The sequence below is a fragment of the Manis pentadactyla genome, chromosome 18 (genome assembly GCF_030020395.1).
Source record: "Manis pentadactyla isolate mManPen7 chromosome 18, mManPen7.hap1, whole genome shotgun sequence".
In the NCBI taxonomy this organism is placed as follows: domain Eukaryota; kingdom Metazoa; phylum Chordata; class Mammalia; order Pholidota; family Manidae; genus Manis; species Manis pentadactyla.
Genome location: NC_080036.1, coordinates 27,452,830 through 27,474,514, shown reverse-complemented (window position 1 = coordinate 27,474,514; position 21,685 = coordinate 27,452,830). Strand labels below are relative to the sequence as shown.

The 21,685-nt window shown below is 40.8% G+C and overlaps 1 protein-coding gene across 1 annotated transcript in view; it reads left to right on the top strand.

Moving 5' to 3' along the window:
• Nucleotides 1-21,685, top strand: part of LOC118935551 (uncharacterized) — a 52,931-nt gene that overhangs the window by 23,313 nt on the left and 7,933 nt on the right. The window contains exon 9 of the mRNA XM_036931955.2: nt 3,287-3,358. Within this exon, the coding sequence (XP_036787850.2) occupies nt 3,287-3,358 (72 nt within the window). The remainder of the gene's footprint in view (nt 1-3,286; nt 3,359-21,685) is intronic.

Here is a 21,685-nt window from a genome sequence, read left to right as displayed (position 1 = left end):
ATTTCAAGAGTATTGAAGCCGAACATTTAGTGGGGCTAAAATGAGTGTTCTCAGCTGATCCACACAGCAGAGCAGTAGAACAGACACTAAATAGTTTGATGGTTATTTTCCTTTAAACTAACACTGATAAAACTACCATAGGGCTTTATGCAAACTGTTGTGCTTATTCACACCTGCTGAAAACAGAGTTCCTGGGTCAAAGGGATTAATATTTCTAATTACAATGCATGTTGCTAGATAGATATTCAGGGAGTCTGTATTAATTTGTAATGCCTTCAGGACTATATGAGTTTTTGTTTCTTACCAGCTCCAACATTGAAATATGTCATTTAAAGTTTCTACTCAGAGGTAGAGTGGTACCTCACAAATGGCTGAATTTTTATTTTATTATTTATGTCTTCTTTTTCCATGGGTGAATTTACAATGTTCTTTTTTATGTAAACCTCTTGTAATATAATCGAACCAGTTTCTCCCGATTACTCAGTCTCCCATTGTTTTTCTACTCCTAGTTTAACTTAAAGTTCCAGAAATGGAGTGGAATTTCAGAAATTTAAGTTAAACTAGGAGTAGCAAAACAGTGGGAGATTGAGTAATTTGGAGAAACTGTATAATCATATGGAGAAAAGGTAACTCAGTTCCATATCTTACTTAAGTGTTAAAATACGTCTTGTTTTTAAAAGATTTCAGTAAATCATTGTGCTACAAAGATTAATAGTATATATATATTTAAGTGGAAACAGATGGTTTGGAATTTTGTCCCAGTTGTGATAGGAAAATAAACTGACTAGTGAAGAAGAGAAGATAAAGCGTAGTTTCAACTTTATTGAAATGAAAATAACGAACAATGTAAATGAGCAAAGAACTAAAGGGAAGGCTGTGTAATGGTAAAGAAATATTTGTGAATATAATGAAAACTTAATATCCAAAACTCTAAAATAAACACAGTGATCACTGCATGCTAGACACATACCATCCACTGTAGGGACACCTCAGTCCACAGGTCATGTTCTCGCCTGGCTTACATTCTGGATGTGAGAAGGCGGCACATACACAAGGTCCTCTCTGAGGAAGTGCTCACAGGATGGTGTGATAGGGGTACTTCAGATAAGGTGCCAGGAGAATCCTCTCTGAGAAGTAACACTGGAGCTGGGTCATGAATGATGAAATAGCCAGTCATTCAAAGAGCTGAAGAGTGGAAGAACTTGGGCAAGAGCATGTCTTTTCTGGGGTTATTCCATCTCATGCTGTTCCACTAACCCATTTGACATTCCAGTTGTTAGATGGACTAAATTGTGTCATTGAAGCCCTACCCTACAATGTGACTGTATTGGGAGATGGGGCCTGTAAGGAACTTGTTATGGTTAAATGAGGTCATAAGGGTGAGGTCCTGGTCCCATACAACTGGTGAAGAGAAGCCCGAGATCGTGCACTCTCTCAATGTGCACGAAGCACGGAGAGACCCCGCACGGACACAGCAAGACAGTGGCCGTCTGGGAGCCAGGAGTCTGCACCGGGAACCAGTCCTGCCAGACCTTGGTCTGGGACTTCTAGCCTCCACACCGAGAAAATTAATTTCCACTGTTTAAGCCACGCAGCCTGTGGTATATTGTTATAGCAGCCCAAGCATATTGTAAAATTTCTCTGGGAAATCTGACCAGTCTAAGGTGAAAAAAATGAAAAAGCTCAGGGGGTGCCTGAGAGGCTCCTCAATAAATTGCCATGGTAGCAGGGCTTCCCAACAGCCTTTTATTCTGATGAGTTAAAAAAACAAGTATAATTGGACATCTGAGGAAAGCCTCTAATGTGGAAGATAGAGACTAAAACAAACAGTAAAAGCAACTTAGAAGAAAAACAGACCTGCAAAGAAAGGAAAACCAACCAACCCTGATCTTTAAGCCACAGAGAATAAAAGAAGACAGAAAAAAACAGGCTGCCAAACAAACAAGAAACATGGAACAGAATGATCTCTTAGAAATTAAAAACCTGAGAGGAAAACAGAAGAGAAAAGAAAATAAGGAAGTCCAATACCCTGATATAAGGAGCTTCAGAAGAAAGATTAAGAATGTGAAAGGACGAACGAAATTCCCCACAAAGTGATTTGATAAAATTTCCGCAAGCCGAAGGACTTGAGTTGCTGGGTTGTGAGGGCTTGCTAAGGGGCCAGCACAGTGACCGAGAACAAGCCTGTATTTAAGTGTGTTATCTTTACAGTGAGCTATTCAGTGAGTGTTGAAATACAGGGTTATGAGTAGTGCTGTCAGGAAGTTACTGCATGTGTCTTTTTGCATACATGTTGTGTGCAATATGGAGTAGAGTTGCTGGGTCCTAGGGGTTTAGTAAATAATGTCAAATAGTTTTCCCAAGTGGTTGGAAATATGGTTTCCATTTATATCAATTTATACTCAAAAACTGAAGGTAAATCAAATATCCTATTTATAGGAGAATAGATTAAAAATTTTGGTATGAAATACTGTACAGCAGTGCATATGAACATGATTTTATGACCTTCAACAGCCTGGAGGAATTCACAAACATTGTTGAGTGAAGGAAGCCCAACAGGGAGTACATGGATGACTCATCTATGTAATTCAAAGGCAGGTAGAACTGAACTATGGTGATAGGAGTCCGGATGGTGGCTCTCTTTGGAGAGGGGTACTGGCTTAGGGCAGGAAGGGGGCTTCGCGGGAGCTGGTCATACTCCATTTCAGAATCTGAGTGGTGGTTTGGAAAACATGTTTGGGAAATTCATTAAGCTGTACCCTTATCATTTGTACACTTTTCTGTTTAAATGTTATATTAAAAAGGTAAAAAATTAAAATTGTAAGCATGTTAATTAAGTTGATTCATGGAAAGATGTTTTGAACCTAATGTTAGTTGAAATTAGTGGGACCAAAGTATGTTAACTAGATGTTGTGAACTGTATATAATGATGAAAAAATTAGGTACATGTATACATGAAGGCTTGGGGAAAGGACATAGTATTGTAAGTAGTTGGTATTTCAATTTGTTATTCTCTTATGTAAATTAGCATTTATAAAGGGGGAAGAAAGCCACATGTGTCTTCTGGTTGTGTTGCTATGCTAAAAACAAGGTTGTCCTGTCCTAGATTGTCCCTTTGCCGTGGGATAAATTGGGGGATGAGCTAATGCTGGTAGTTTTTTATTGTTTTTTGAGATTTATCATAAGGTAAATGGTATCATGACTGCTCCCTTTATTTTCAGATACGACATTTATGAACATGTGAATGTGGTTCTGTTTCTCCTCTTTATCTGTTTCTGTTTCCTAGGTTTTTGTGGAGACCCTGGATAAATGCTTTGAAAATGTTTGTGAACTGGATTTGATCTTCCATATGGATAAGGTACTTTCTCTCCCTCACCAGGATTACTAGAAAACCGAGAGTCTAGGACATCTCTAGCCATTCAACACCCGAACGTTCTTTGGTTTTTGTTTTTATTCTGGGGATATTCCTAGAATCTGTTTCATTTGATCAGTTTAATAGTTTTGGGGTATTTGCTAAGTTCTATTACCAATTTTAACATGTACAAGATTATTACTAGGCCTGTACCCTGGTTCATCTTTCACAGATAGACTTCTTGATACAGGGCAATGATGTCACTAGATGACTGGCTGCCTAAAGATGAGATAGATAGTTTTATGTTGATTATAAAATGAGTTTCCTAGAGATAGTCCAGTGACAATGATGCTTTGAATAATGATGACACAGGGGTTTTGACCCAGGTAGTAAAATTTATATTTTTCTAGTGCAGTGACTAAGACACCATTAACATAGTTTGAGGTCAGGTGATACTCGGTGGGGATGCACACAGAATTGAAGTGGTCCCCCAGGCACGTGTTTTCAGATTTGCTGCATAACTGTGGTCTATGTCCTCACATGCCAGATAAAATGTGGCAGATGGCAAGAAAGGGACTGGGAACTGCCACATTTATTCTACTCAGTGGGGCACATGCTGTAGGCAGTGCTGTTCACAATAGAGGTGAGGGCATCTGAGGTTTGCTTGGGCCTTTAATTCAGCAGATTGCTGTCACTATGATCCATGGCCTTTGCAGAGAGTTAATATTTTTAGGAGACCACCACTCATTGCTAAGCCATGATCCTTGATTAATCTGTTTTCATCATGAAGAGATAGGAGTTTTAGATCCATCGTGGCTAGCACTGCTGTGTCGAGGACTTTCTTGTCATTTTCCAGTAACCTCTGTGGTCTTGGTTGACTCTCTCAAGGTTGCCAGGCGGCCCTTTCCAGACAGATGTGGTGAGTGCAGTCTCAAGGCTGGATGCTGGCACGAGTGGAGTTTTCTCTCCACATCTGGCTTGGCTCTGCAGCTCGTGAGCAGCCTGCTGCAAGAGTCACACAGCTTCAAGTCTTCTGCAGATACTTGACTTGGGGCTCCCTGGTAGCCTCTCAAGGCTTCCAGGGCTCACTGGTGCTTTTGAGGTGGTCCTCAGAAAGGTCCTTTTCATGTGACAGGGTCTCAGACACCTCAGAGGCCTCTCGGCCCCCCTCTTTCCAGGTGCTTGGAGTTGCTGTCGGCTCGTCGGTAAGGAGAGCCATGGTTCCCCTCTGCACTAGTGAGGGGAAAAGGTTAAGATTGAAGAGACTTGGGAGTGTGAGGGAAGGAGGAATGCCTTTTAAAGACCTTATTGGTATTATTTTAAAACAAATTTTTAAAATTGTGAGATACAAGGTGTTACCTTTGGGGTTACCACCTGGTTTCAGAGTGGAGGTCTTTGTGGGTGCCACCTGCTGCTTATCAGGTTGGAGATGGATCCACGTCTCAAAGCATGGGTTAGTGAGCTTGGGAAAGGGAAGGTGACGGCAAGGGAAGGAAGGCACAGGTCTGCCGTCCTCCCGCTGACCCACGCAGAGCTGTGCGGGCCGGTGTCTTCTGGAGTGATGCCCCCACCCCCTTTCCCGGTGCCCCCCTTTTATCAGGCAGCTGTGAGAGTGGCTTTACCAGTGAGGAGATAAACAAGCCCCGTGGACACCAGGCAATCTCTGTTTAGGTGCCAGCTGTTTCTGGCAGTGGCCCGGGAATGCCAGCTGCCCAGTCTGAGGGCTCTGGGGACCGTGGGGTGACACACCTGGGAGGCAGCTGGCGGTCTCCGCGGAAGTTGACTTGGGTCCTCTGCATTCTGTGTCTGGTTCAGAGTCAGCTTGTAAGTGACACACACACATTGGGATTTTGATTGGAATTGCGTTGAACCTATAGAACATTTGAGGAGAATGTACATCTTTATAGTACTGAGTTTTATTCATATTAGGGTATATCCATTTCTTTAGGTCTTTAAAGTTTCTCAATGAACTTCTATGATTTTTCCCATAGAAGTTTCACATATCTTTTATTAAATTTAAACCTAGATACTTGTTTTTTATGTATATGATGTTTTAAGTAGTCATTTTTGTTTATTGCTGCTGTATAGAAATCACTTTATTTCACTTTGCCTGAGTATTTCCAATCTTTGTAGTTTTCACATCTTTTCCTTGCTTCGCTTGGCTGGGGAGGACCTACAGTGTGATACCGAGTGAAGTGGTGAGGAGGACACCTCACTTTGTTCCTTGTTTCGGGGGAAGCTTTCATTTTGTCCCCATGACATACAGTATTTGCTGTATCTATACTTTTTGAAATATAGTAGGTTTTTTGGTAAATATTCTTTATCAGCTTAAGGAAGTTTTTTCCCTTCTTATCTAGTGGCTAGAGAGTTTTTAGTCACAAAGCAATGTTAAAATGCATCAAAAACTTTTTCTCCATCTCTCTGAGTTCATCATGATTTTTTGCCTAATCATTCTCATACTGTTTTTAAATATTTGTGTGGCTATCTGCTCAAGCTGTAAAGCAATTCAGTCCTAATTATATTACTGGGCATGGCTTTAAAGGGAAGTAAAAGGTCATGAAACTTTCTTCTTTCTCATGTGTCTTATCTTCAAATAAGTTCCATAAAATATCTTGCTTCTGCTGCAAGTTTCCTGTATAAAACTTTATTTTTAGTTGTTCACATTACATCACAGAGTTACTGCTATCCGTATCACCAGAAGTTACTGGAAAGTTGTGATGCAAGGAGCCAGGATCCCCTCCTCCTGAGCTTCAGCCTGTCTGAAGGTATCTCGCTCAGATGACTGTTCCAGTGGAATTTCAAGCCTGTCGTTGCCCCCTCTACCCTCCCACAGAGTAGTTATTAATTCAGGCGTATCTTCTGCTAATAATGGAAAATGGTCTTTTTACTCAGGTAGGCAACGCACCTGACATTAGGAGTGTCCCTTTGGATTTCATCCTTCTGCGCTGGAGAGTCCACCTCGAGTCAGGAGCCCCTGTCACTGCCTGGACCTTTGCCCTCTGCTTTGATTGTCACAGCACTGCCCCACCTCCCTAAGCACGTGTGGCTGAGAAGCAGGCCTATGTGAGGACCAGATATACCAGTTCCTGCTGCCCCATCTATTTCTGTCTAATCTCAAGATTTCCTTTCAGATACCTTAGGTGGCTTCGTTACTGTCCTCTTTATCACTGCTGTTGTCTTCACCTCTTTGCTGTCCCTTCCTTCTTGTCTTAAAGGAGGGTCTGTTCTGTTCTATTTATGGAGCTAAGTCCTCTCCTGCCTCTCCCCAGCACACACCTAATCTCCCTGCTTCATCCCTTCTCCAAGGTGTCCTTGTTGTTCCTTCTGTAGCTGCAGATCTCCCCAGATTGCCCCAGATCTCACAGAATACAGCTCGGCCTGTGTTTCTGCCCCCTTTTAACGGTATTTCCGTCTCCATCGTTGGATTTAAGATAAACTTCTTGAACGACTGAGTGGTTTACACCCAGTCTTGCACTTCTACTTCATCTGTTAGATTTCTGGGGCCCAACAGCCTGATTTTAACCCCTACCCCAAATTCACTGCTGATTTCCTAATCCCATTTGCCATTCAAACATTCTTCAATGTTTTTGCAGTATTTGATGTTATTGAGCATTCCATGGAGCACTGCTTAATCCTTTTTCCCCCTCGTTTCTGTCACAGAACCCTCTTGGTTTTTCTCTTATTCTCATCCCACCTTCTAACACTAAATTATGTTGTCAGTCATCTCTTACCTCACTCTTCTTCCTCAGGTTTCTATCACAGATCTCATCCATTCCTCATACTTAAACTATTATCCATCTAGGTAATTCCCAAACTGGTAATTTCTAGTACTGATGGAAGGCCTGAGTCCTGTTCCTGTATTGCCACTGCCTGAAGGCGTTTCTTCCTTACTTCATTCTCGCATTTCGTTGCTTCTTGCACTTCTTCTCCGGCACCAGCTTCAGCGTGCATCTCCTGAAAACTGTTGCTTCCCCAGCTTCCTCTGTCTAGTGGTGCGGCCACCGTTCCTGTTCTGTCAGATGTTTTCAAACCTTTCCTCCCTCCTTGCCCCCAACAGCCAGTCGCTAAAACCCATTGCTTCTTCTGTAAAGTCCTTCTTATATGTTGTTCTTAGGTCCATCAGTCACTAACAAGTGGCATATAAACTTGCTTCTGTATCTCCCTTTACAGATATATCCTTTCTTCCTGAAACACTTGAGTTAGTTGCAGGCATTATAACTTCTCCTCCATAAATACTTCAGAGGCATCTTCTAAGAACAAAAACATTGTTATATAGAATATGCTATGCATAATTCTTTAACATAATTACAATATAATTCAACCACAGTGTAATTACATATTCTAATAAACTCTGTTATTCAATATAGTTCATATTTTAATTTCCTCACTTATTCCACTAATGTCCTTCATATATGTATATAAATCCTACTTCAGACAATGGGTCAAGTGCTATCTAGTTATGGGGCCTCTTGATTCCAGTTGTGTCTATCAGGTATTCTAACCTCATTTTCTCTTCCTTCTTGTTGATCTTGCACACTGGAATTGAATTCATTTGCCAAAGCACCTTTACACTAGCTGCTCCCTTTATCACAGACCTGTTTTGGTCCCCCATTATCAAGCCTTGATCCCAAGCCAGGCAATCCAGGCTATCCACAATTGTCTCTGTTCTCTCTTGGTTTTACTTACTGTTACTTCTTACTGGATACTCTGCACTGCAGCCATAGTGGACCAGTCTTATAGCAATTCCTGCTCAGAGCCTCTGCCTGAATTGTTTGTTCACATCTTTTTTTTGCAACTGAATCCAGCCTGTCTTTCAAGCTTAGGTCAAATCCTATCACCCTAAAGCTTGTCCTCATCACCCTGGCCTGTCTTGATCTCTGTGAACCGTATATAGTGCTATTTCTGTCCTCACATACCTTCGTTTATATGTTTGTATGTTTTCCTTACTTGATTGGACCATCCTGATCTTTGTGTTGTCTCCCATGGGTGACATGATGCCTTCTACGGAGTGAGGTAGTCTTGGGTGTCACTAAAGAGTTCCCAGGTAGCCACCCTCATATGGTTTAAACTGCTGCAGTCTGGAGTCAGTCTGATTTCCTAGTCTCTGGGGTAATCCTCACCTCTCCAGACTGTGCCATTTGGAGCTTATTGCCCAGGACAACTGGCTGCCTTTTGCTTTCAGAAATCCCCAGACACAGCTCAGCGTACCAAAACTGTATATTGATGTTCTTATGATGAATTTAGTTTTGTTCCAGGAAAACCATGTGGGTAGCCTAACATTCTGATCTACCAGTGTCTCAACAGCAAAACTGGATTTAGAACTCAATTGAGCTTTTAAGATTTGGTCATCAGAGTCACAATCAGTGGCTACGTCAAGGGTATCTACCCAGCCTTTTTATAGGTTCAGTCTGCAATGGTCTCTCTCAGGAAAGTTGGAACCTATGTTTGGGCGGGTCAGAGCTGAAGAAACTTCATAGTATGGAATTCTAACTCTGTTAAGTAGAGGCTGCTGAAATGGAAAAAGGCTGAGAGCTCAAAGTTGAAGGGAACTAATGAGTCCCAAGATGAAAGATGATAAGCAGTATAATGGACAGCGTTAGTGGAAGGTCCCTTCTCGAACAGAGCATGTGATCACAGAGCCATTACCTCCTTCCACGCCCTACTGATGTCGAAGAAGATCTGCTGATTGCTAGTCTCCAGGAATGGAAGTGAGAGTGAGGGACAGACATTGGGTGCTTTTAGTGAAGGAGGAGCTGTTTGGCCTAGAAGAACAAGACACCTGTCTGCTGTTTAGTTCTGTGAAGGATGCTTGTTGGCATCCTAATATTTCTACCTCTATTTCTCTTTTTGGACAGGCCTGAGAGAGACAGGGGAGCCGAGGCCAACCCTTCATCCCAGTGCATCCTGAGCCCTTGTCTGCTGTTGCTTGATAGATAAGAATTCTGTGGCAGAATGTTTTTCAGAAGGCAGTATCATATTCCCTCAGGACAACTGAGACTAGCTATAAGGATTCCTTAAATTTCTAACATCACTATACTTTGTTTAAAAGAAAGAAAGAAAAGTTAAGACTGCTCCAAACTACACTTTATACCTGCTACAGTACACTCACTTTCCTTACTTGAACTTTGCACTGCCTTGGTGCACAGTCTCAGAGATTTTCTGCCCCTTGAACTTACGGAGAACCTTTTTGCCTTGCTTAATCATCCCGTATTACTGGGTAAGGGCATTACAATGACAGTGTACACAAAACAGCAAAATTTGACCTTTAGAGCTCTGTCTGTTATCCAGCCTTTTCAATAAAACCCAGTGTTTGGTCAAGATTGTAGTCAATAATGAAGCTTATTACCAGTGATATTACTTGGATGTGTTGCAGATGAAACAAATTATATTACTGATTTGTAGGTGCCCTAAAAGGCTGGAATTGGGATTTAGTTCTACTGTTCTTTCCCATATCCTTTATAATGTAGATGAGAATTGGCCTACTCTGAGATAAAAAGCAGAATTTCTTTTTTTTTATTTGAATATAGTTGACATAGGATATTATATTGATTTCAGGTATGATTAATCAGGTAGTGATTAGATAATTATATACATTACTAAATGCTCACCCCAGTAAGTGTAGTGACCCCTGTTGCCGTACCCATATATTCCAGTATTATTGGTAATATTCTCTATGCTGTATTTCCATTCCTGTGACCAATTTATTCTACAATTTGAAATTTGTTCCTCTTTATCCCCTTCTCTGATTTTACCGTCCCCTCCCTGTGGTGACCTATGGTAACCAACAGTCTGTTGTCAGTACTTAGAGGTCTAATTCTTTTTTATTTTGTTTTTTATATTCCACATAGAAGGGAAATCATATGGTATTTATCTTTCTCTGTCTTGCTTATTTCACTTAGCGTAATACCCTCTAACTCCATTCATGTCTTAAATAACAAAATGTCCTTTTTATGGCTGAGTAATATTCCATTGTATATATGTACCACATCTTCTTTATCCATTCATCTATTACTGGGCTTGCTTCCATATCTTGGCTGTGGTAAATAATGGGGCAGTAACCATAGGTGTGCATGTATCTTTTCAAATTACTGAATTTGTTTTCTTTAGGTAAATTTCCAGAAGTTGAGTTACTGGGTTGTATGGTATTTCTATTTTTGGTTTTTTATGGAAACTCCATACTGCTTTCCACAGTGGCTGCATCAATTTATATTCCCACTAACAGTGTAGGAGGGCTCCTTTTCTCCACATCCTTGCCAATGCTTATTATTTCTTGTCTTGTTGATACTAGCCATTCTGACTGGTATGAAGTGGTATCTCATTGTGGTTTTGATTTACATTCCCTGATGACTAGTGATGTTGAACATCTTTTCTTGTGCCTGTTGGCCATCTGTGTGTCTTCTTTGGAAAAAGTTCTATTCAGGTCCTCTGCCATTTTAAAATCAGATTATTTGTTTTTCTTGTGTTGAGTTGAGTTTTTTAAATGTATTTTAGATATTAGCTCTTTATTGGATATATTGTTTGCAAGTAAATTCTCCCATAACCGTAGGTTGCCTTTTCATTTTGTTAATGGTTTCCTTTACTGTGCAGAAGCTTTTTAGTTTGATATAGTCTCACTTGCATATTTTTGCTTTTTTTCCCTTTCCTGAGGAGACACACACAGAAGGAAGTTCCTAATGTTGATATTCAGGAGATTACTGCCTGGGTTTTCTTTTAGTAGATTTTTGGTTTTGGGTCTTATATTTAGGTCTTTAATCCATTTTGAGTTTATTTTTATGTGTGGTGTAAGACAGTGATCCATTTTCATTCTTTTGCATGTAGCCATCCAGTTTCCCCAACACCATTAATTGAAGAGACTATCTTTTCTCCATTGTATATTCATGGCTCCTTTGTCACATGTTAATTGACCATTTAAGTGTGATTTTTTTCTGGACTCTCTATTCTGTTCCACTGGTTTGTGAATCTGTTCTTGTGCCAGGACCACACTGTTTGTATTATTGTAGCTCTAGAGTACAGTTTGAAAGCAGTGAATGTGTTAACTGCAGCTTTGTTCTTTCTCAGGATTGCTTTGGCTATTCATGGTCTTTTGTAGTTCCATACAAATTTTAGGATTGTTTGCTCTAGTTCAGTGAAAAATACCATTGCTATTTTGGTAGGGATTACACTGAACCTGTAGGTTGAAAAGCAGAATTTTTTTTTTTATGACTGTCATTTATTCTCACATATCTGCAGGTCAGGTGGAGATCAGCTAGTCTAAGCTAGTGCTGAGTTTCATGGCTTTGCTTCAGGTTGCAGGTCAGCGAAAAGGGTAGCTGCTACACACAGAGAACTCATCTCATGGAGAGAGCAGAAGGGAAAAGGGGACAGAGGGCAAGCAAAGTGAAAAGCAGAATTTCTTGACCCCGAGTTGAGACCCCTCCTCACCAAGCTGGGTGTTTGTGTCATATAAAGGTAGACTAGGTAATGAATTACTCCAAAACTCCCAATAGTTTATAGCAACATGGCTTATTTCTCCCTCATGCTATGGTGTTTCCATTCACTGTAGTCATTGGGGGCCCAGCCGATAGGGTAGAGTTCAGGGTGTGTGTGGGGGTTAATCAGAGAGAAGTTTGAAGACATGAATGATGGTGATTAGATTGCGGAGAGCCTTGTCCTCTGCAGTTCAGAGCCCAGTGGACACTTCCCACACAAGGCTTTGACACGCCTCATTCTTAAAGCATTCTTTGTTCCTGGTTTCTCTGATACACATTCATCTGGTATTTTACCTGCCTTTTTGGCCATTCCATCTGGCCTTTTGATTTCTTATCTCTTAAAGACTTCCTGTGCCTCAGTTTCTTCAATTGAAAAACAGATTCTTTCTTCACTTTGGCGGAGCTGCCTGGGGCCAGACAGCCCTGTGTGTCTACGGGTTCCTGAGGGTATCTTGGCATTAGAGTAGATCCGTGAATTGATGTTAACAATGAGTAGCAAAGAAAAAGTTAAATTATGTTCAGAATATTCTGTTTTAGAAGTCGGGGGAGTGTTTAGTAAACTTTTTTTCCCATGCTATATATAGCCAGTTTATTTTTCATTCAATAATACGGCATCAGCATTTTTGTTATGTAACATTCCTTTACTGCATAATTTTTTGGTAGTGCAAATACCTTACAATAATAAAATAATCCTAATTCCTCCCTCGTCTTTTATCACTGCTGTCATTTGTTTCACTTGCATGTAAACACAAGCACATGGGCACAGGCACACAAAGTCAAATACATCTGCTGTTATTCTTTTTTTTTTTTTTAATTATTTTACCTTTTGACCCTCTTCACATTTTCTCCACCCCACCACCTGCCCCCATCTCTGGCAACCACCAGTCTGTTTTCTGTATCTATGAGCTTGGTTATAGGTGTGTATTTGTGTTTTAGACTGCATATATAACAGAGATCATATGGTATTTGCTTTCTCTGTCTGACTTATTTCACTTTGCCTAATGTCCTCATAGTCCATCCATTTGCAAATGGCAAGATTTCATTCTTTTTCTTTCTGGTTGAATAATATTCTACTGTATATGTACACCACCATTTCTTTATGAATTCATCCATCAGTGGACACTTACTTACATTGTTTCTATATCGTGGCTGTTGTAAATAGTGCTGCAGTGAACATGGGGGTACATGTATCTTTTCAAGTTAGTTTTTTCATTTTCTTTGGATAAATACCCAGAAGTAGCACTGTTGGATCATACATGGTGATAGTTTTAATTTTTTTGAAGACCCTCCATACTGTTTATCCATCATGACTGCACCAGCTTACATTCCCAGCAACACTGTGTGAAGGTTCCCTTTTCTCCACGTCTTTACCAACACTGACTATCTCTTGTCTTTTTGGTAACAGCCATTCTAACAGTGTGAGGTGGTACTGTGTTGTGGTTTTAATTTGCGTTTCCCTGATGATGTGATGTTGAGGATCTTTTCATGTGCCTGTTGGCCAGCTGTGTATCTTCTTTGGAAAATGTCTGTTCAGATCTACGCTTCTGAAGTCCACTAAAAGGATTAATGTTGGTTTAGTGTTTGACTCTCGCATGCGGTTCCGTCTCCCTCACTTCTCGGCGGGACCAGGTGTGCCTGGCGCTTGCTCCAGATCCCCTGCAGTCAGGCCTGCAAGACACCCGGGCAGCAGGTGTAGACTCTGATTCCCGTGTGCTCATCTGTAGGCTGGGGAGATGAAGCCCTGCCGCAGGGAATGAGGACAGGCAGTCCTTGGCATGTCTTAAAGTGCTGAGAAAACACTGGGCTTTGGATTGAAAGCAGGGTGAAGAGAGGAGGCGGCAGATGTGCCAGGCGTCTGGAAGGTATGTTCATACCTTCTCTCGCTTTTAATCTCTTTCTGAAATGGATACTTTAGGAGCTAGAGACTAACTATGGGCCAAGATGACTCCCATGATTCTCACTTCTCTTGTCAGTACTGAATCCACTGAGAGTGCTCCCACCTTTGGCCTGTGAAGAGCCTCCAGACCCTCGAGCGTGGACAGAGAGAGGACGCATACCTCACCTTTCCCCAGAGCCCTTCCCTCCTTACGCTCTGAAGGCCTTTCCTAGGATTAGTGAAACCAGCCAAGCCAAGGATGATAGGAAAAGTTATCAGCACTCAGGTTTTTATTAGTGGGCTAGATAATCTTATCAGTGAGTAACAATTCTTTTTTAAAACTTGAATGTTGCAATATTGGCGTCCTCATGTTCCAGTACAAGCACTGTGACCTTGCTCTGTTGTATTTGATTAGTGTTTTATTGTCTTCTCTGTGGTAACACAGTTGTTTTAAGACAGATACAAGAGTATGGCTGGGCATATCCATGGCATATGAATCTTGCCTTTTGTGGTACAACAGGCTTTTGTCTTCCAGTGCAAAACGCCTGGGAACAGATTGGTCTGGGGCTGGAGGTTTCTGTGGATGTGGCTGAGCTTGGGCTAAGTGTGATTTGGCCCCGGTGTCCCAGCCCGTGGAGTTCCACTAGATGGCTTCCTGCCATCCTGATACTGAACTGTGTGTACTAAATGGTATTATCCATGGTAGTTTTGGCTGCAGGTGTGCTCTGCGGTAACGCTTTCTAGGTAGCATCACAGATTTGAAATCAGCTTTTGTAAGCTGCTAGGATGGAAACCTTAGTTTTTATATTTATAGAAAAAGAAATTGTAAGTTTAATACTTAAAAATAAAATTTTGGGACATGGCCAATTTAAGGTCTGTAAACTGTTTTTACAAGAGGAAAAAGTAATATCTCATTTGTTATTTTCAGGCTCCACATCAGTTTGCTTTTAGTGATGATTTCTATTGACCTAAGATTGAATCCAAAAAAGTTCAGGGAGAAACATAACCAAGGATGGATGGAACTCTTGAAGACCCTGGGATCCACTGTCCTTGATAGGGTTAGTGGCACCAACTTGTCTCCATCCCCAGCAATTCCAGAGCTGTGTCCCTAAGGAGCACCTCTGTCCTTGAAGTGACACTCTATTTTTCCTCTTAGATTCTGTGACTCCTGACATGAACTTGCAAGCTCATTTTAACCCTCCTTTATCTGCAGAGGTTAACTCTGGGTCCCAGGCAGCAGAGCATGTTTCTCAGGGCCAGAACGGAAAGCCAGGCCAACTCTGAGGGCTGTGTCTGAGCCAGACAGGTCTCTGTCATCCATTCAGCCAGCATTCATTTATTTTTTTTCCTTTCTTTCCTATATTCTTTTAAAATTGAAGTATCATTGTTGTAAAATCTTATATTGGTTTCAAATATACAACACAGTGGTTCAGCAGTTACCCACATTATTAAATCCTCACCTCCACTAGTGTAGTTACTCTACTAACATAGGAAGATGTTACAGAATCTTTGGCTATATATTCTCCATGTATTACTATCCTCATGACCAACTTATATTATGGTTGAGAATTTTTGTGCCTCCCCTTTATCCCCGTCATTCTCCTCACCCATCCACCCTAGTCCCTCTATCATGGCAACCACCAGTCACTTCTCATTGCCTATGAGTCTACTACTGTTTTGTTCATTTTGTTTTGTTTTATTTTGTTTTGTTCTTATATTCCACAAATAAGTGAAATCACATGGTATTTGTATTTTCTGCCTGGCTTATTTCACTGAGCATAATACCGTCTAGGTCTATCCATGTTGATGCAAATGGCAGGATTTCTTTTTTTTTTATGGCTGATAATATTCCATTGTGTATATGTACCATATCTTCTCTATCCATTCATCTACTGATGGACACTTAGGTTGCTTCCATAACTTGGCTATTGTAATAATGTGGTAATAAACATAGGGGTGTGCATATATTGTTTTGAAACAGGGATTTTGTTTTCTTCACTTAATTTCCTAGATGTGGAGTTATTGGGTCATATGGTATTTCTATTTTTAATCTTTTGAGGGACCCTCCATATTGCTCTCCACAGTGGTTGCACCAATTTATATTCCAGCAACAGTGTAGGAGGGCTCCCTTTTCTCTACATCCTCGCCAATACTTGTAATTTCTAGTCTTTTGGATAGTGGCCATTCTAACTGGTATAAGGTGATATCTCATTGTGGTTTTGATTTGCATTTCCCTGATGATAAGTGATGTGGAACAGCTTTTTATGTGCCCGTTGGCCATCTGTATTTCTTTAGAGAAATGGCTGTTCAGGCCTCTGCCCATTTTTTAATGGAGTTACTTGGTGTTGAGGCATATGAAGTTTTTTATATATTTTGGATGTACCCCTTATCAGATAAATCATTTACAAATATATTCTCCCATACTGTAGATTGCCTTTTTGTTCTGCTGATGATATCCTTTGCTGTGCAGAAGCTTTTTAGTTTGATGTAGTTTGTTCATTTTTTATTTTGTTTTCCTTGCCCAAGGAGATGTGTCCAGGAAAGAATTGCTCATGCTTGTGTTTAAGAGATTTTTGCCTGTGTCTTTTTCTGTGAGTTTTATGGTTTCATGAGTTACATTCAGTTTTTTTATCCATTTTGAATTTACTTTTTTGTGTATGGAGTTAGACAGTAATCCAGTTTCATTCTCTTAGATGTAGCTGTCCAGTTTTGCCAATGCCAGTTGTTGAAGAGGCTGTCATTTTTCCATTGTATATTCATGGCTCCTTTATCATATATTAATTGATCATATATGTGTGAGTTTATGTTTGGACCCTCTATTCTGTTCCATTGATGTATGGGTCTGTTCTTGTGCCAGTACCATACTGTTTTGATTGCTATAGCTTTAGAGTATAGCTTGAAGTCAGGGAGCATAATATTCCCAGCTTTGTTCTTCTTTCTCAGGATTGCTTTGGCTAGTCTAGGTCTTTCATGGTTCTAGCATTTATGAAGTTACACTATTACCAAGCACAGTTCTTAGCACTGGGAACCCACGTATGAATATGACAGAACATGCCCTCAAGGAAAATCATGGTTGAGGAGAAGAGACAGACAAGAAAAGAATATGACAGTGCACTGAATTAAGTACCTCAGTAGAAACACATCCCAGGCACAGTATATCCTGAGAGATCTCAACCTAGAGCAGTCCTTAGCCTCTTGAATTTACTTGGCCCAAGCCTTGAGTATTCCTCATTGAGCACCTCAAATCCAGGAAGGACGTCTCTGATTTTCACAGTTTGCTGAACAGGATCAGCATGAAGAGTGGTAGAAAGTGGTGAGGGTTCAGATCGGGACCTCTTAGCAGTCAGCAGCACTGCAGGCCCTTGGTCCAGTTTGGAAAGTGCTTTCTATCAGTAAGTCCCAGCAGGTTAGAGAGTCATGTAACTCCCCTCCGATGCCTCCCGGTGTTATTTTCCCTTCCTGAGCATTTTTACAGTGGATCTGCTGGCCAAGCTGTTGTTGGCACAGAACTTCTGATTTGAGCTCTTCAGGACAGAAGAGTCACACCTTCTAGGAGTCCCAAGGCTGTCCCTGGGCACTGCTGAATCCTCAGCATGCACCAGACCTCTTCCTGTTTCATCTATTACTAAACTGTGTCACAGAAAAACTCCTTGGGGGAGCCCAGGGCACAAACTTACAGGCCCCCATCCTGATCAGGATATTTATATTGTCTGTAGGGCGTTAGGAGTTCTTGAGGGGACGTTCTCCAGAGTTAACTTGTGTGGACAGAGAAGAACAGTGTGGCCAGATTGACGGCAGTGACTGAAGCGAGTTCCTCCAGGGAGGAGGACAATGTGATCGCTTCCTAGGCGAGAAAAACAAAGTAAGACAGATGTCCAGAGGTGTGGGGAGAAGAGAACAGACTTGGTGGCTGGTTGGATTGCCTTCAGAGGAATAGACATTTTATTTTGGTAATTATTCCTACTTTTTGACTGTTTTGACAGATTTAAAAAGAAAAGTTTAAATAGGACAATTACAAACAAATTCAACTCATTAAAGTGTGGCCATACATTTATGTATCTTGACCTTGTTTACACCAGCATTTTACTTGTTGAGATTTCAGATTCATGACTCAAACTATTTTCTCTGTTGCCTTCCTCTTACATCAAGATAACCTGTTCGTTTATTGGGGTATGTTAATCTTTATGTTCAGATGAAAGTCTTCCTGGTTGTGATTATTCCTGGGTCAGATTACCATTGGATTTGGGAGGAGCTAAGGAATCAGTATCACTTTTGTTTAAACTCTCTCAACAAACACTTCTGAATGAATTTTGTTCATGTCATTATTTGAGGTGGTTGCTGAAATAGCAGAAAGCCATAAATTATTACTACTTGGTAATTCCTATTGGTTCAGTGCACACTGTGTTAGGCTGGGTTTAAGGCTCTTGAGGACCTTCCCTTCTTTGCTCTCTTCTGTTCTTGTAGTTTGTATTGCCACCTACATGACTCAGATTTCAGATTTCCTTTCTCCCACTTCCCTTTGTTGTCTTGGTACTTTAACTCAGTGTTCTTTGCTGTATTTACCTACATTTCTGCTGGCATCCTCCAGATCGGCCCATCGGTCAAGTCCTGTCATTTAACGGAACCATTCTTTGTCATCTCACTGTCTCCCTAGTGTTTTAGGTACGTGAGTTTAGCATTGATTTGTGGCTGCTTTATTCCCACACCTGTGCTCGGCAACCTCCAAGTCTCTCAAGTCCCCTCTATCTGCACTCAAAGAAATGCTGCCTGTTTTGAATGGTCCGGTTTTAAATGACATCCATCGGCTCTCGTTATTGAGGATGAGGAGTTTGGTGTTCTTATTCTACCTCCCTCCTTTTCCCCTTTGTTTTCCTAGTTTTTGCTGGCTGCAGCTTTTCAGCATTGTCAGGGCACTTGACATTGACATTTTGTTGTCCCTGATCCCACTCTAGTCCTACCACTAAGTAGATTGGGGGCTCACTGCCTGCCTTGCTGCCATAGTTCTTACAGTCACCCCTTGGTTGGAGAAATGTTCCTTTTGTGGGTTTCTCAAGGAAGACTCATGGAACAGTATTACCCTTGACTGACAACCAACTGGGTATAAAAATCCTCAGTCACACTTTCTCTCCTTGGGAATTTTGTAGAGTATTATTCCTTTTTCTTCTAGTATTGGATTTTACTGTGGAAATTGTCAAGATTTTGTCCCTCTTTTAAGTGACTTGATCTTATTGCCTGGTGGCAGAAATCCAGAAATCTCCCCTCCAGGTCTGTCTTGGCACTGACTGCTCTGGGTCAGTTTTCTCTGGGATACAATGTTCCCTTTTAGTATATAGATCCTCTTTTATGTCAAACATCTTGAATTATTATATCTTTATGTAGTCTTGAGGGACCAATCTTTGCATAGTTCTGTTTCATGTTACAGTTTTCTTTTATGTGTATGTTCGATCTCCTCTGCTGTCTCCTGAACTCAGATTTCTCTTTATTCCTTTTAACTCTTATTTCATTTCACTTGCCTTTTATCATTTCTGCCCTTTATGGTCTCCCCTTTCAGAGAAGCGGGTCCCTTTGCCCCCTTGTTCCTTCTGCTTACACCTTCACCCCTGTGCATTTTTCCTGCCACTTCCTGCCGTAGCTGCCTGGTGTGTCTTCTCTCCTTGTTGTCTCCCTGTCTCCCCCATAAGCTCCCTCACTTCTGTTTTGAGCTCTTGCTTCATAGTTTTCTTTTTTAAATTTTGCAAGATACTTACTACAGTTTTATCTGATCCAGGGCAGCATTTTTCCAGTCTGGAATCTTAGTCTGCTTTTTGGTTTTCCATTTTCTTTCCTCATTTTTTTCTTGTATCTTTAGCTAGATCCTGTGCAGAATTCATTTTTATAGCCTTCTAGTTTTGTTGAAAATGAATTTGCATTTTTTTTTGTTTCTCCTTTTTGCACTTAGAACACATTTTGAATAGCATTTCAAAATTATGACTTCATGGTGCAGTGTTCATATCAAAAGTCTTAACTGACATTTTCTGTGACAAACCACTAGTCCCCCTTATATCAGGCCTTTTACGACACCTTCTCCACGAAGCCTCCACCAGCACACTGTCATGCATCTGCTCTGCTGCTTGGGCTTACGAAAAGCCTTTCATTCATTCAGTATGTCTGCTCCTCAGCGGGCATTGCTCTAAGCCTTGGGAATAAAGCACACACCAAAGGCAAGCCTTAAAATGATTCCATATGGACTAGGGGTAAGGGATGAACTGGGTGGAGGATGCAGTTTCGAATTTTGAGGAAGTATGGTGGAGAGGGTGCAATATGACCTCTAGAGTCAGACAGACCTAGATTCAATGCTCAGTTCTGCTGGTATATGTGACATTGAGATAGTTTATTGACCTTTCCATGTATCAGCTTTCTCATATATAAAATGAAGATTACCTACCTCAGAAAGATGCTATAAAATTAAAATAAGTTACATATAAAATGCTCAGCACATATAGAGGCTCAAGAAGCCCACTGCCTCCTGCTGTGAGGAAGGGATTCACTGAGTACTAGGAGTGCTGGTGGAGAGACCTGTTGTTCTTTAACGGTGGTGAAATGTACATGGCAAAGTTTACGTTCCTCATTTTTAAGTGTGCAGTGGAGTAGTCAAGCACATTCACGTCTCCGTGCAACCCAGAGTTCTCCAGAACTCTTCATCTCGCAGAACTGGAACTCTGAACTCATTGAACAGCCGCTCCCCATTCCCTCCTCCCCTCAGCTTTTGGCGGCCCTCGTTCTGCTTTCTGCATCTGTGAGTGACTACTCGACGGACCTCACATAAGTGGAGTCATACCGCTTCTGCCCTTTCGTGGCTGGCTCATTGCACTTAGCATGATGTCTTCAAGGTTCGTCCATGCAGTAGCATGTGTCAGAATTCAGAATTTTCTTCCTTTTAAATGCTGAATAATATTCCATTGAATGTACAGTTGATCCTTGAACAACCCAGGTTTAAACTTTGTGGGTCAACTACACACAGATTTTCTTCAATAAATATATTGGAAATTTTTTTGGAGATTTGCAATAACTTGAAAAAACATATTCTTTTCTCCAGCTTGTTCACTGTAAGAATATAGTGCGCATAACAAAATGCGGGTTAATCAGCTGTTTATGTTACGGCAAGGCTTCTGGTTAACAGTGGGCTATTAGTAGTTAAGGGTTTGGGGTAGTTAAGTAGTTAAGTTACACATGGATTTTTGAAGCGCCCAAACCCCTTTGCTGTTTCAGGGGAAACTAACTACCGCGTTTTGTTTATCCATTCATCTGATGGATGCTGGCTGTTGTGTCCACCATTTGGCTATTGTGAATACTGCTGCTGTGGAGATGGGTGTGCACATACCTCTGTGAATCCTTGTTTTCAGTTCTTTGGGGTATATACACAGCAGTGGAACTGTCAGATTATACAGATTTGACTTTAATTTTTTTGAGAAACCACCATAGTGTTTTCAGAGGTCTATTTCTTTTTTTTTTTTTTGAATTTTATTTTATTTTATTTATTTATTAATTTTTTTGTGAGGGCATCTCTCATATTTATTGATCAAATAGTTGTTAACCACAATAAATTTCTGTATAGGGGGGTCAATACTCAATGCACAATCATTAATCCACCCCAAGCCCAATTTTCGTCAGTCTCCAATCTTCTGATGCATAACGAACAAATTCTTACATGGAGCACAAATTCTTACATAGTGAATAAGTTACATGGTGAACAGTACAAGGGCAGTCATCACAGAAGCTTTCGGTTTTGTTCATGCATTATGAACTATACACAGTCAGTTCAAATATGAATATTCATTTGATTTTTAAACTTGATTTATATGTGGATACCACATTTCTCTATTATTATTATTTTTAATAAAATGCTGAAGTAGGTAGATACGAGATAAAGGTAGAAAACAGAGTTTAGTGTTGTAAGAGAGCAAATGTAGATGATCAGGTGTGTGCCTGTAGACTATGTGTTAATCCGAG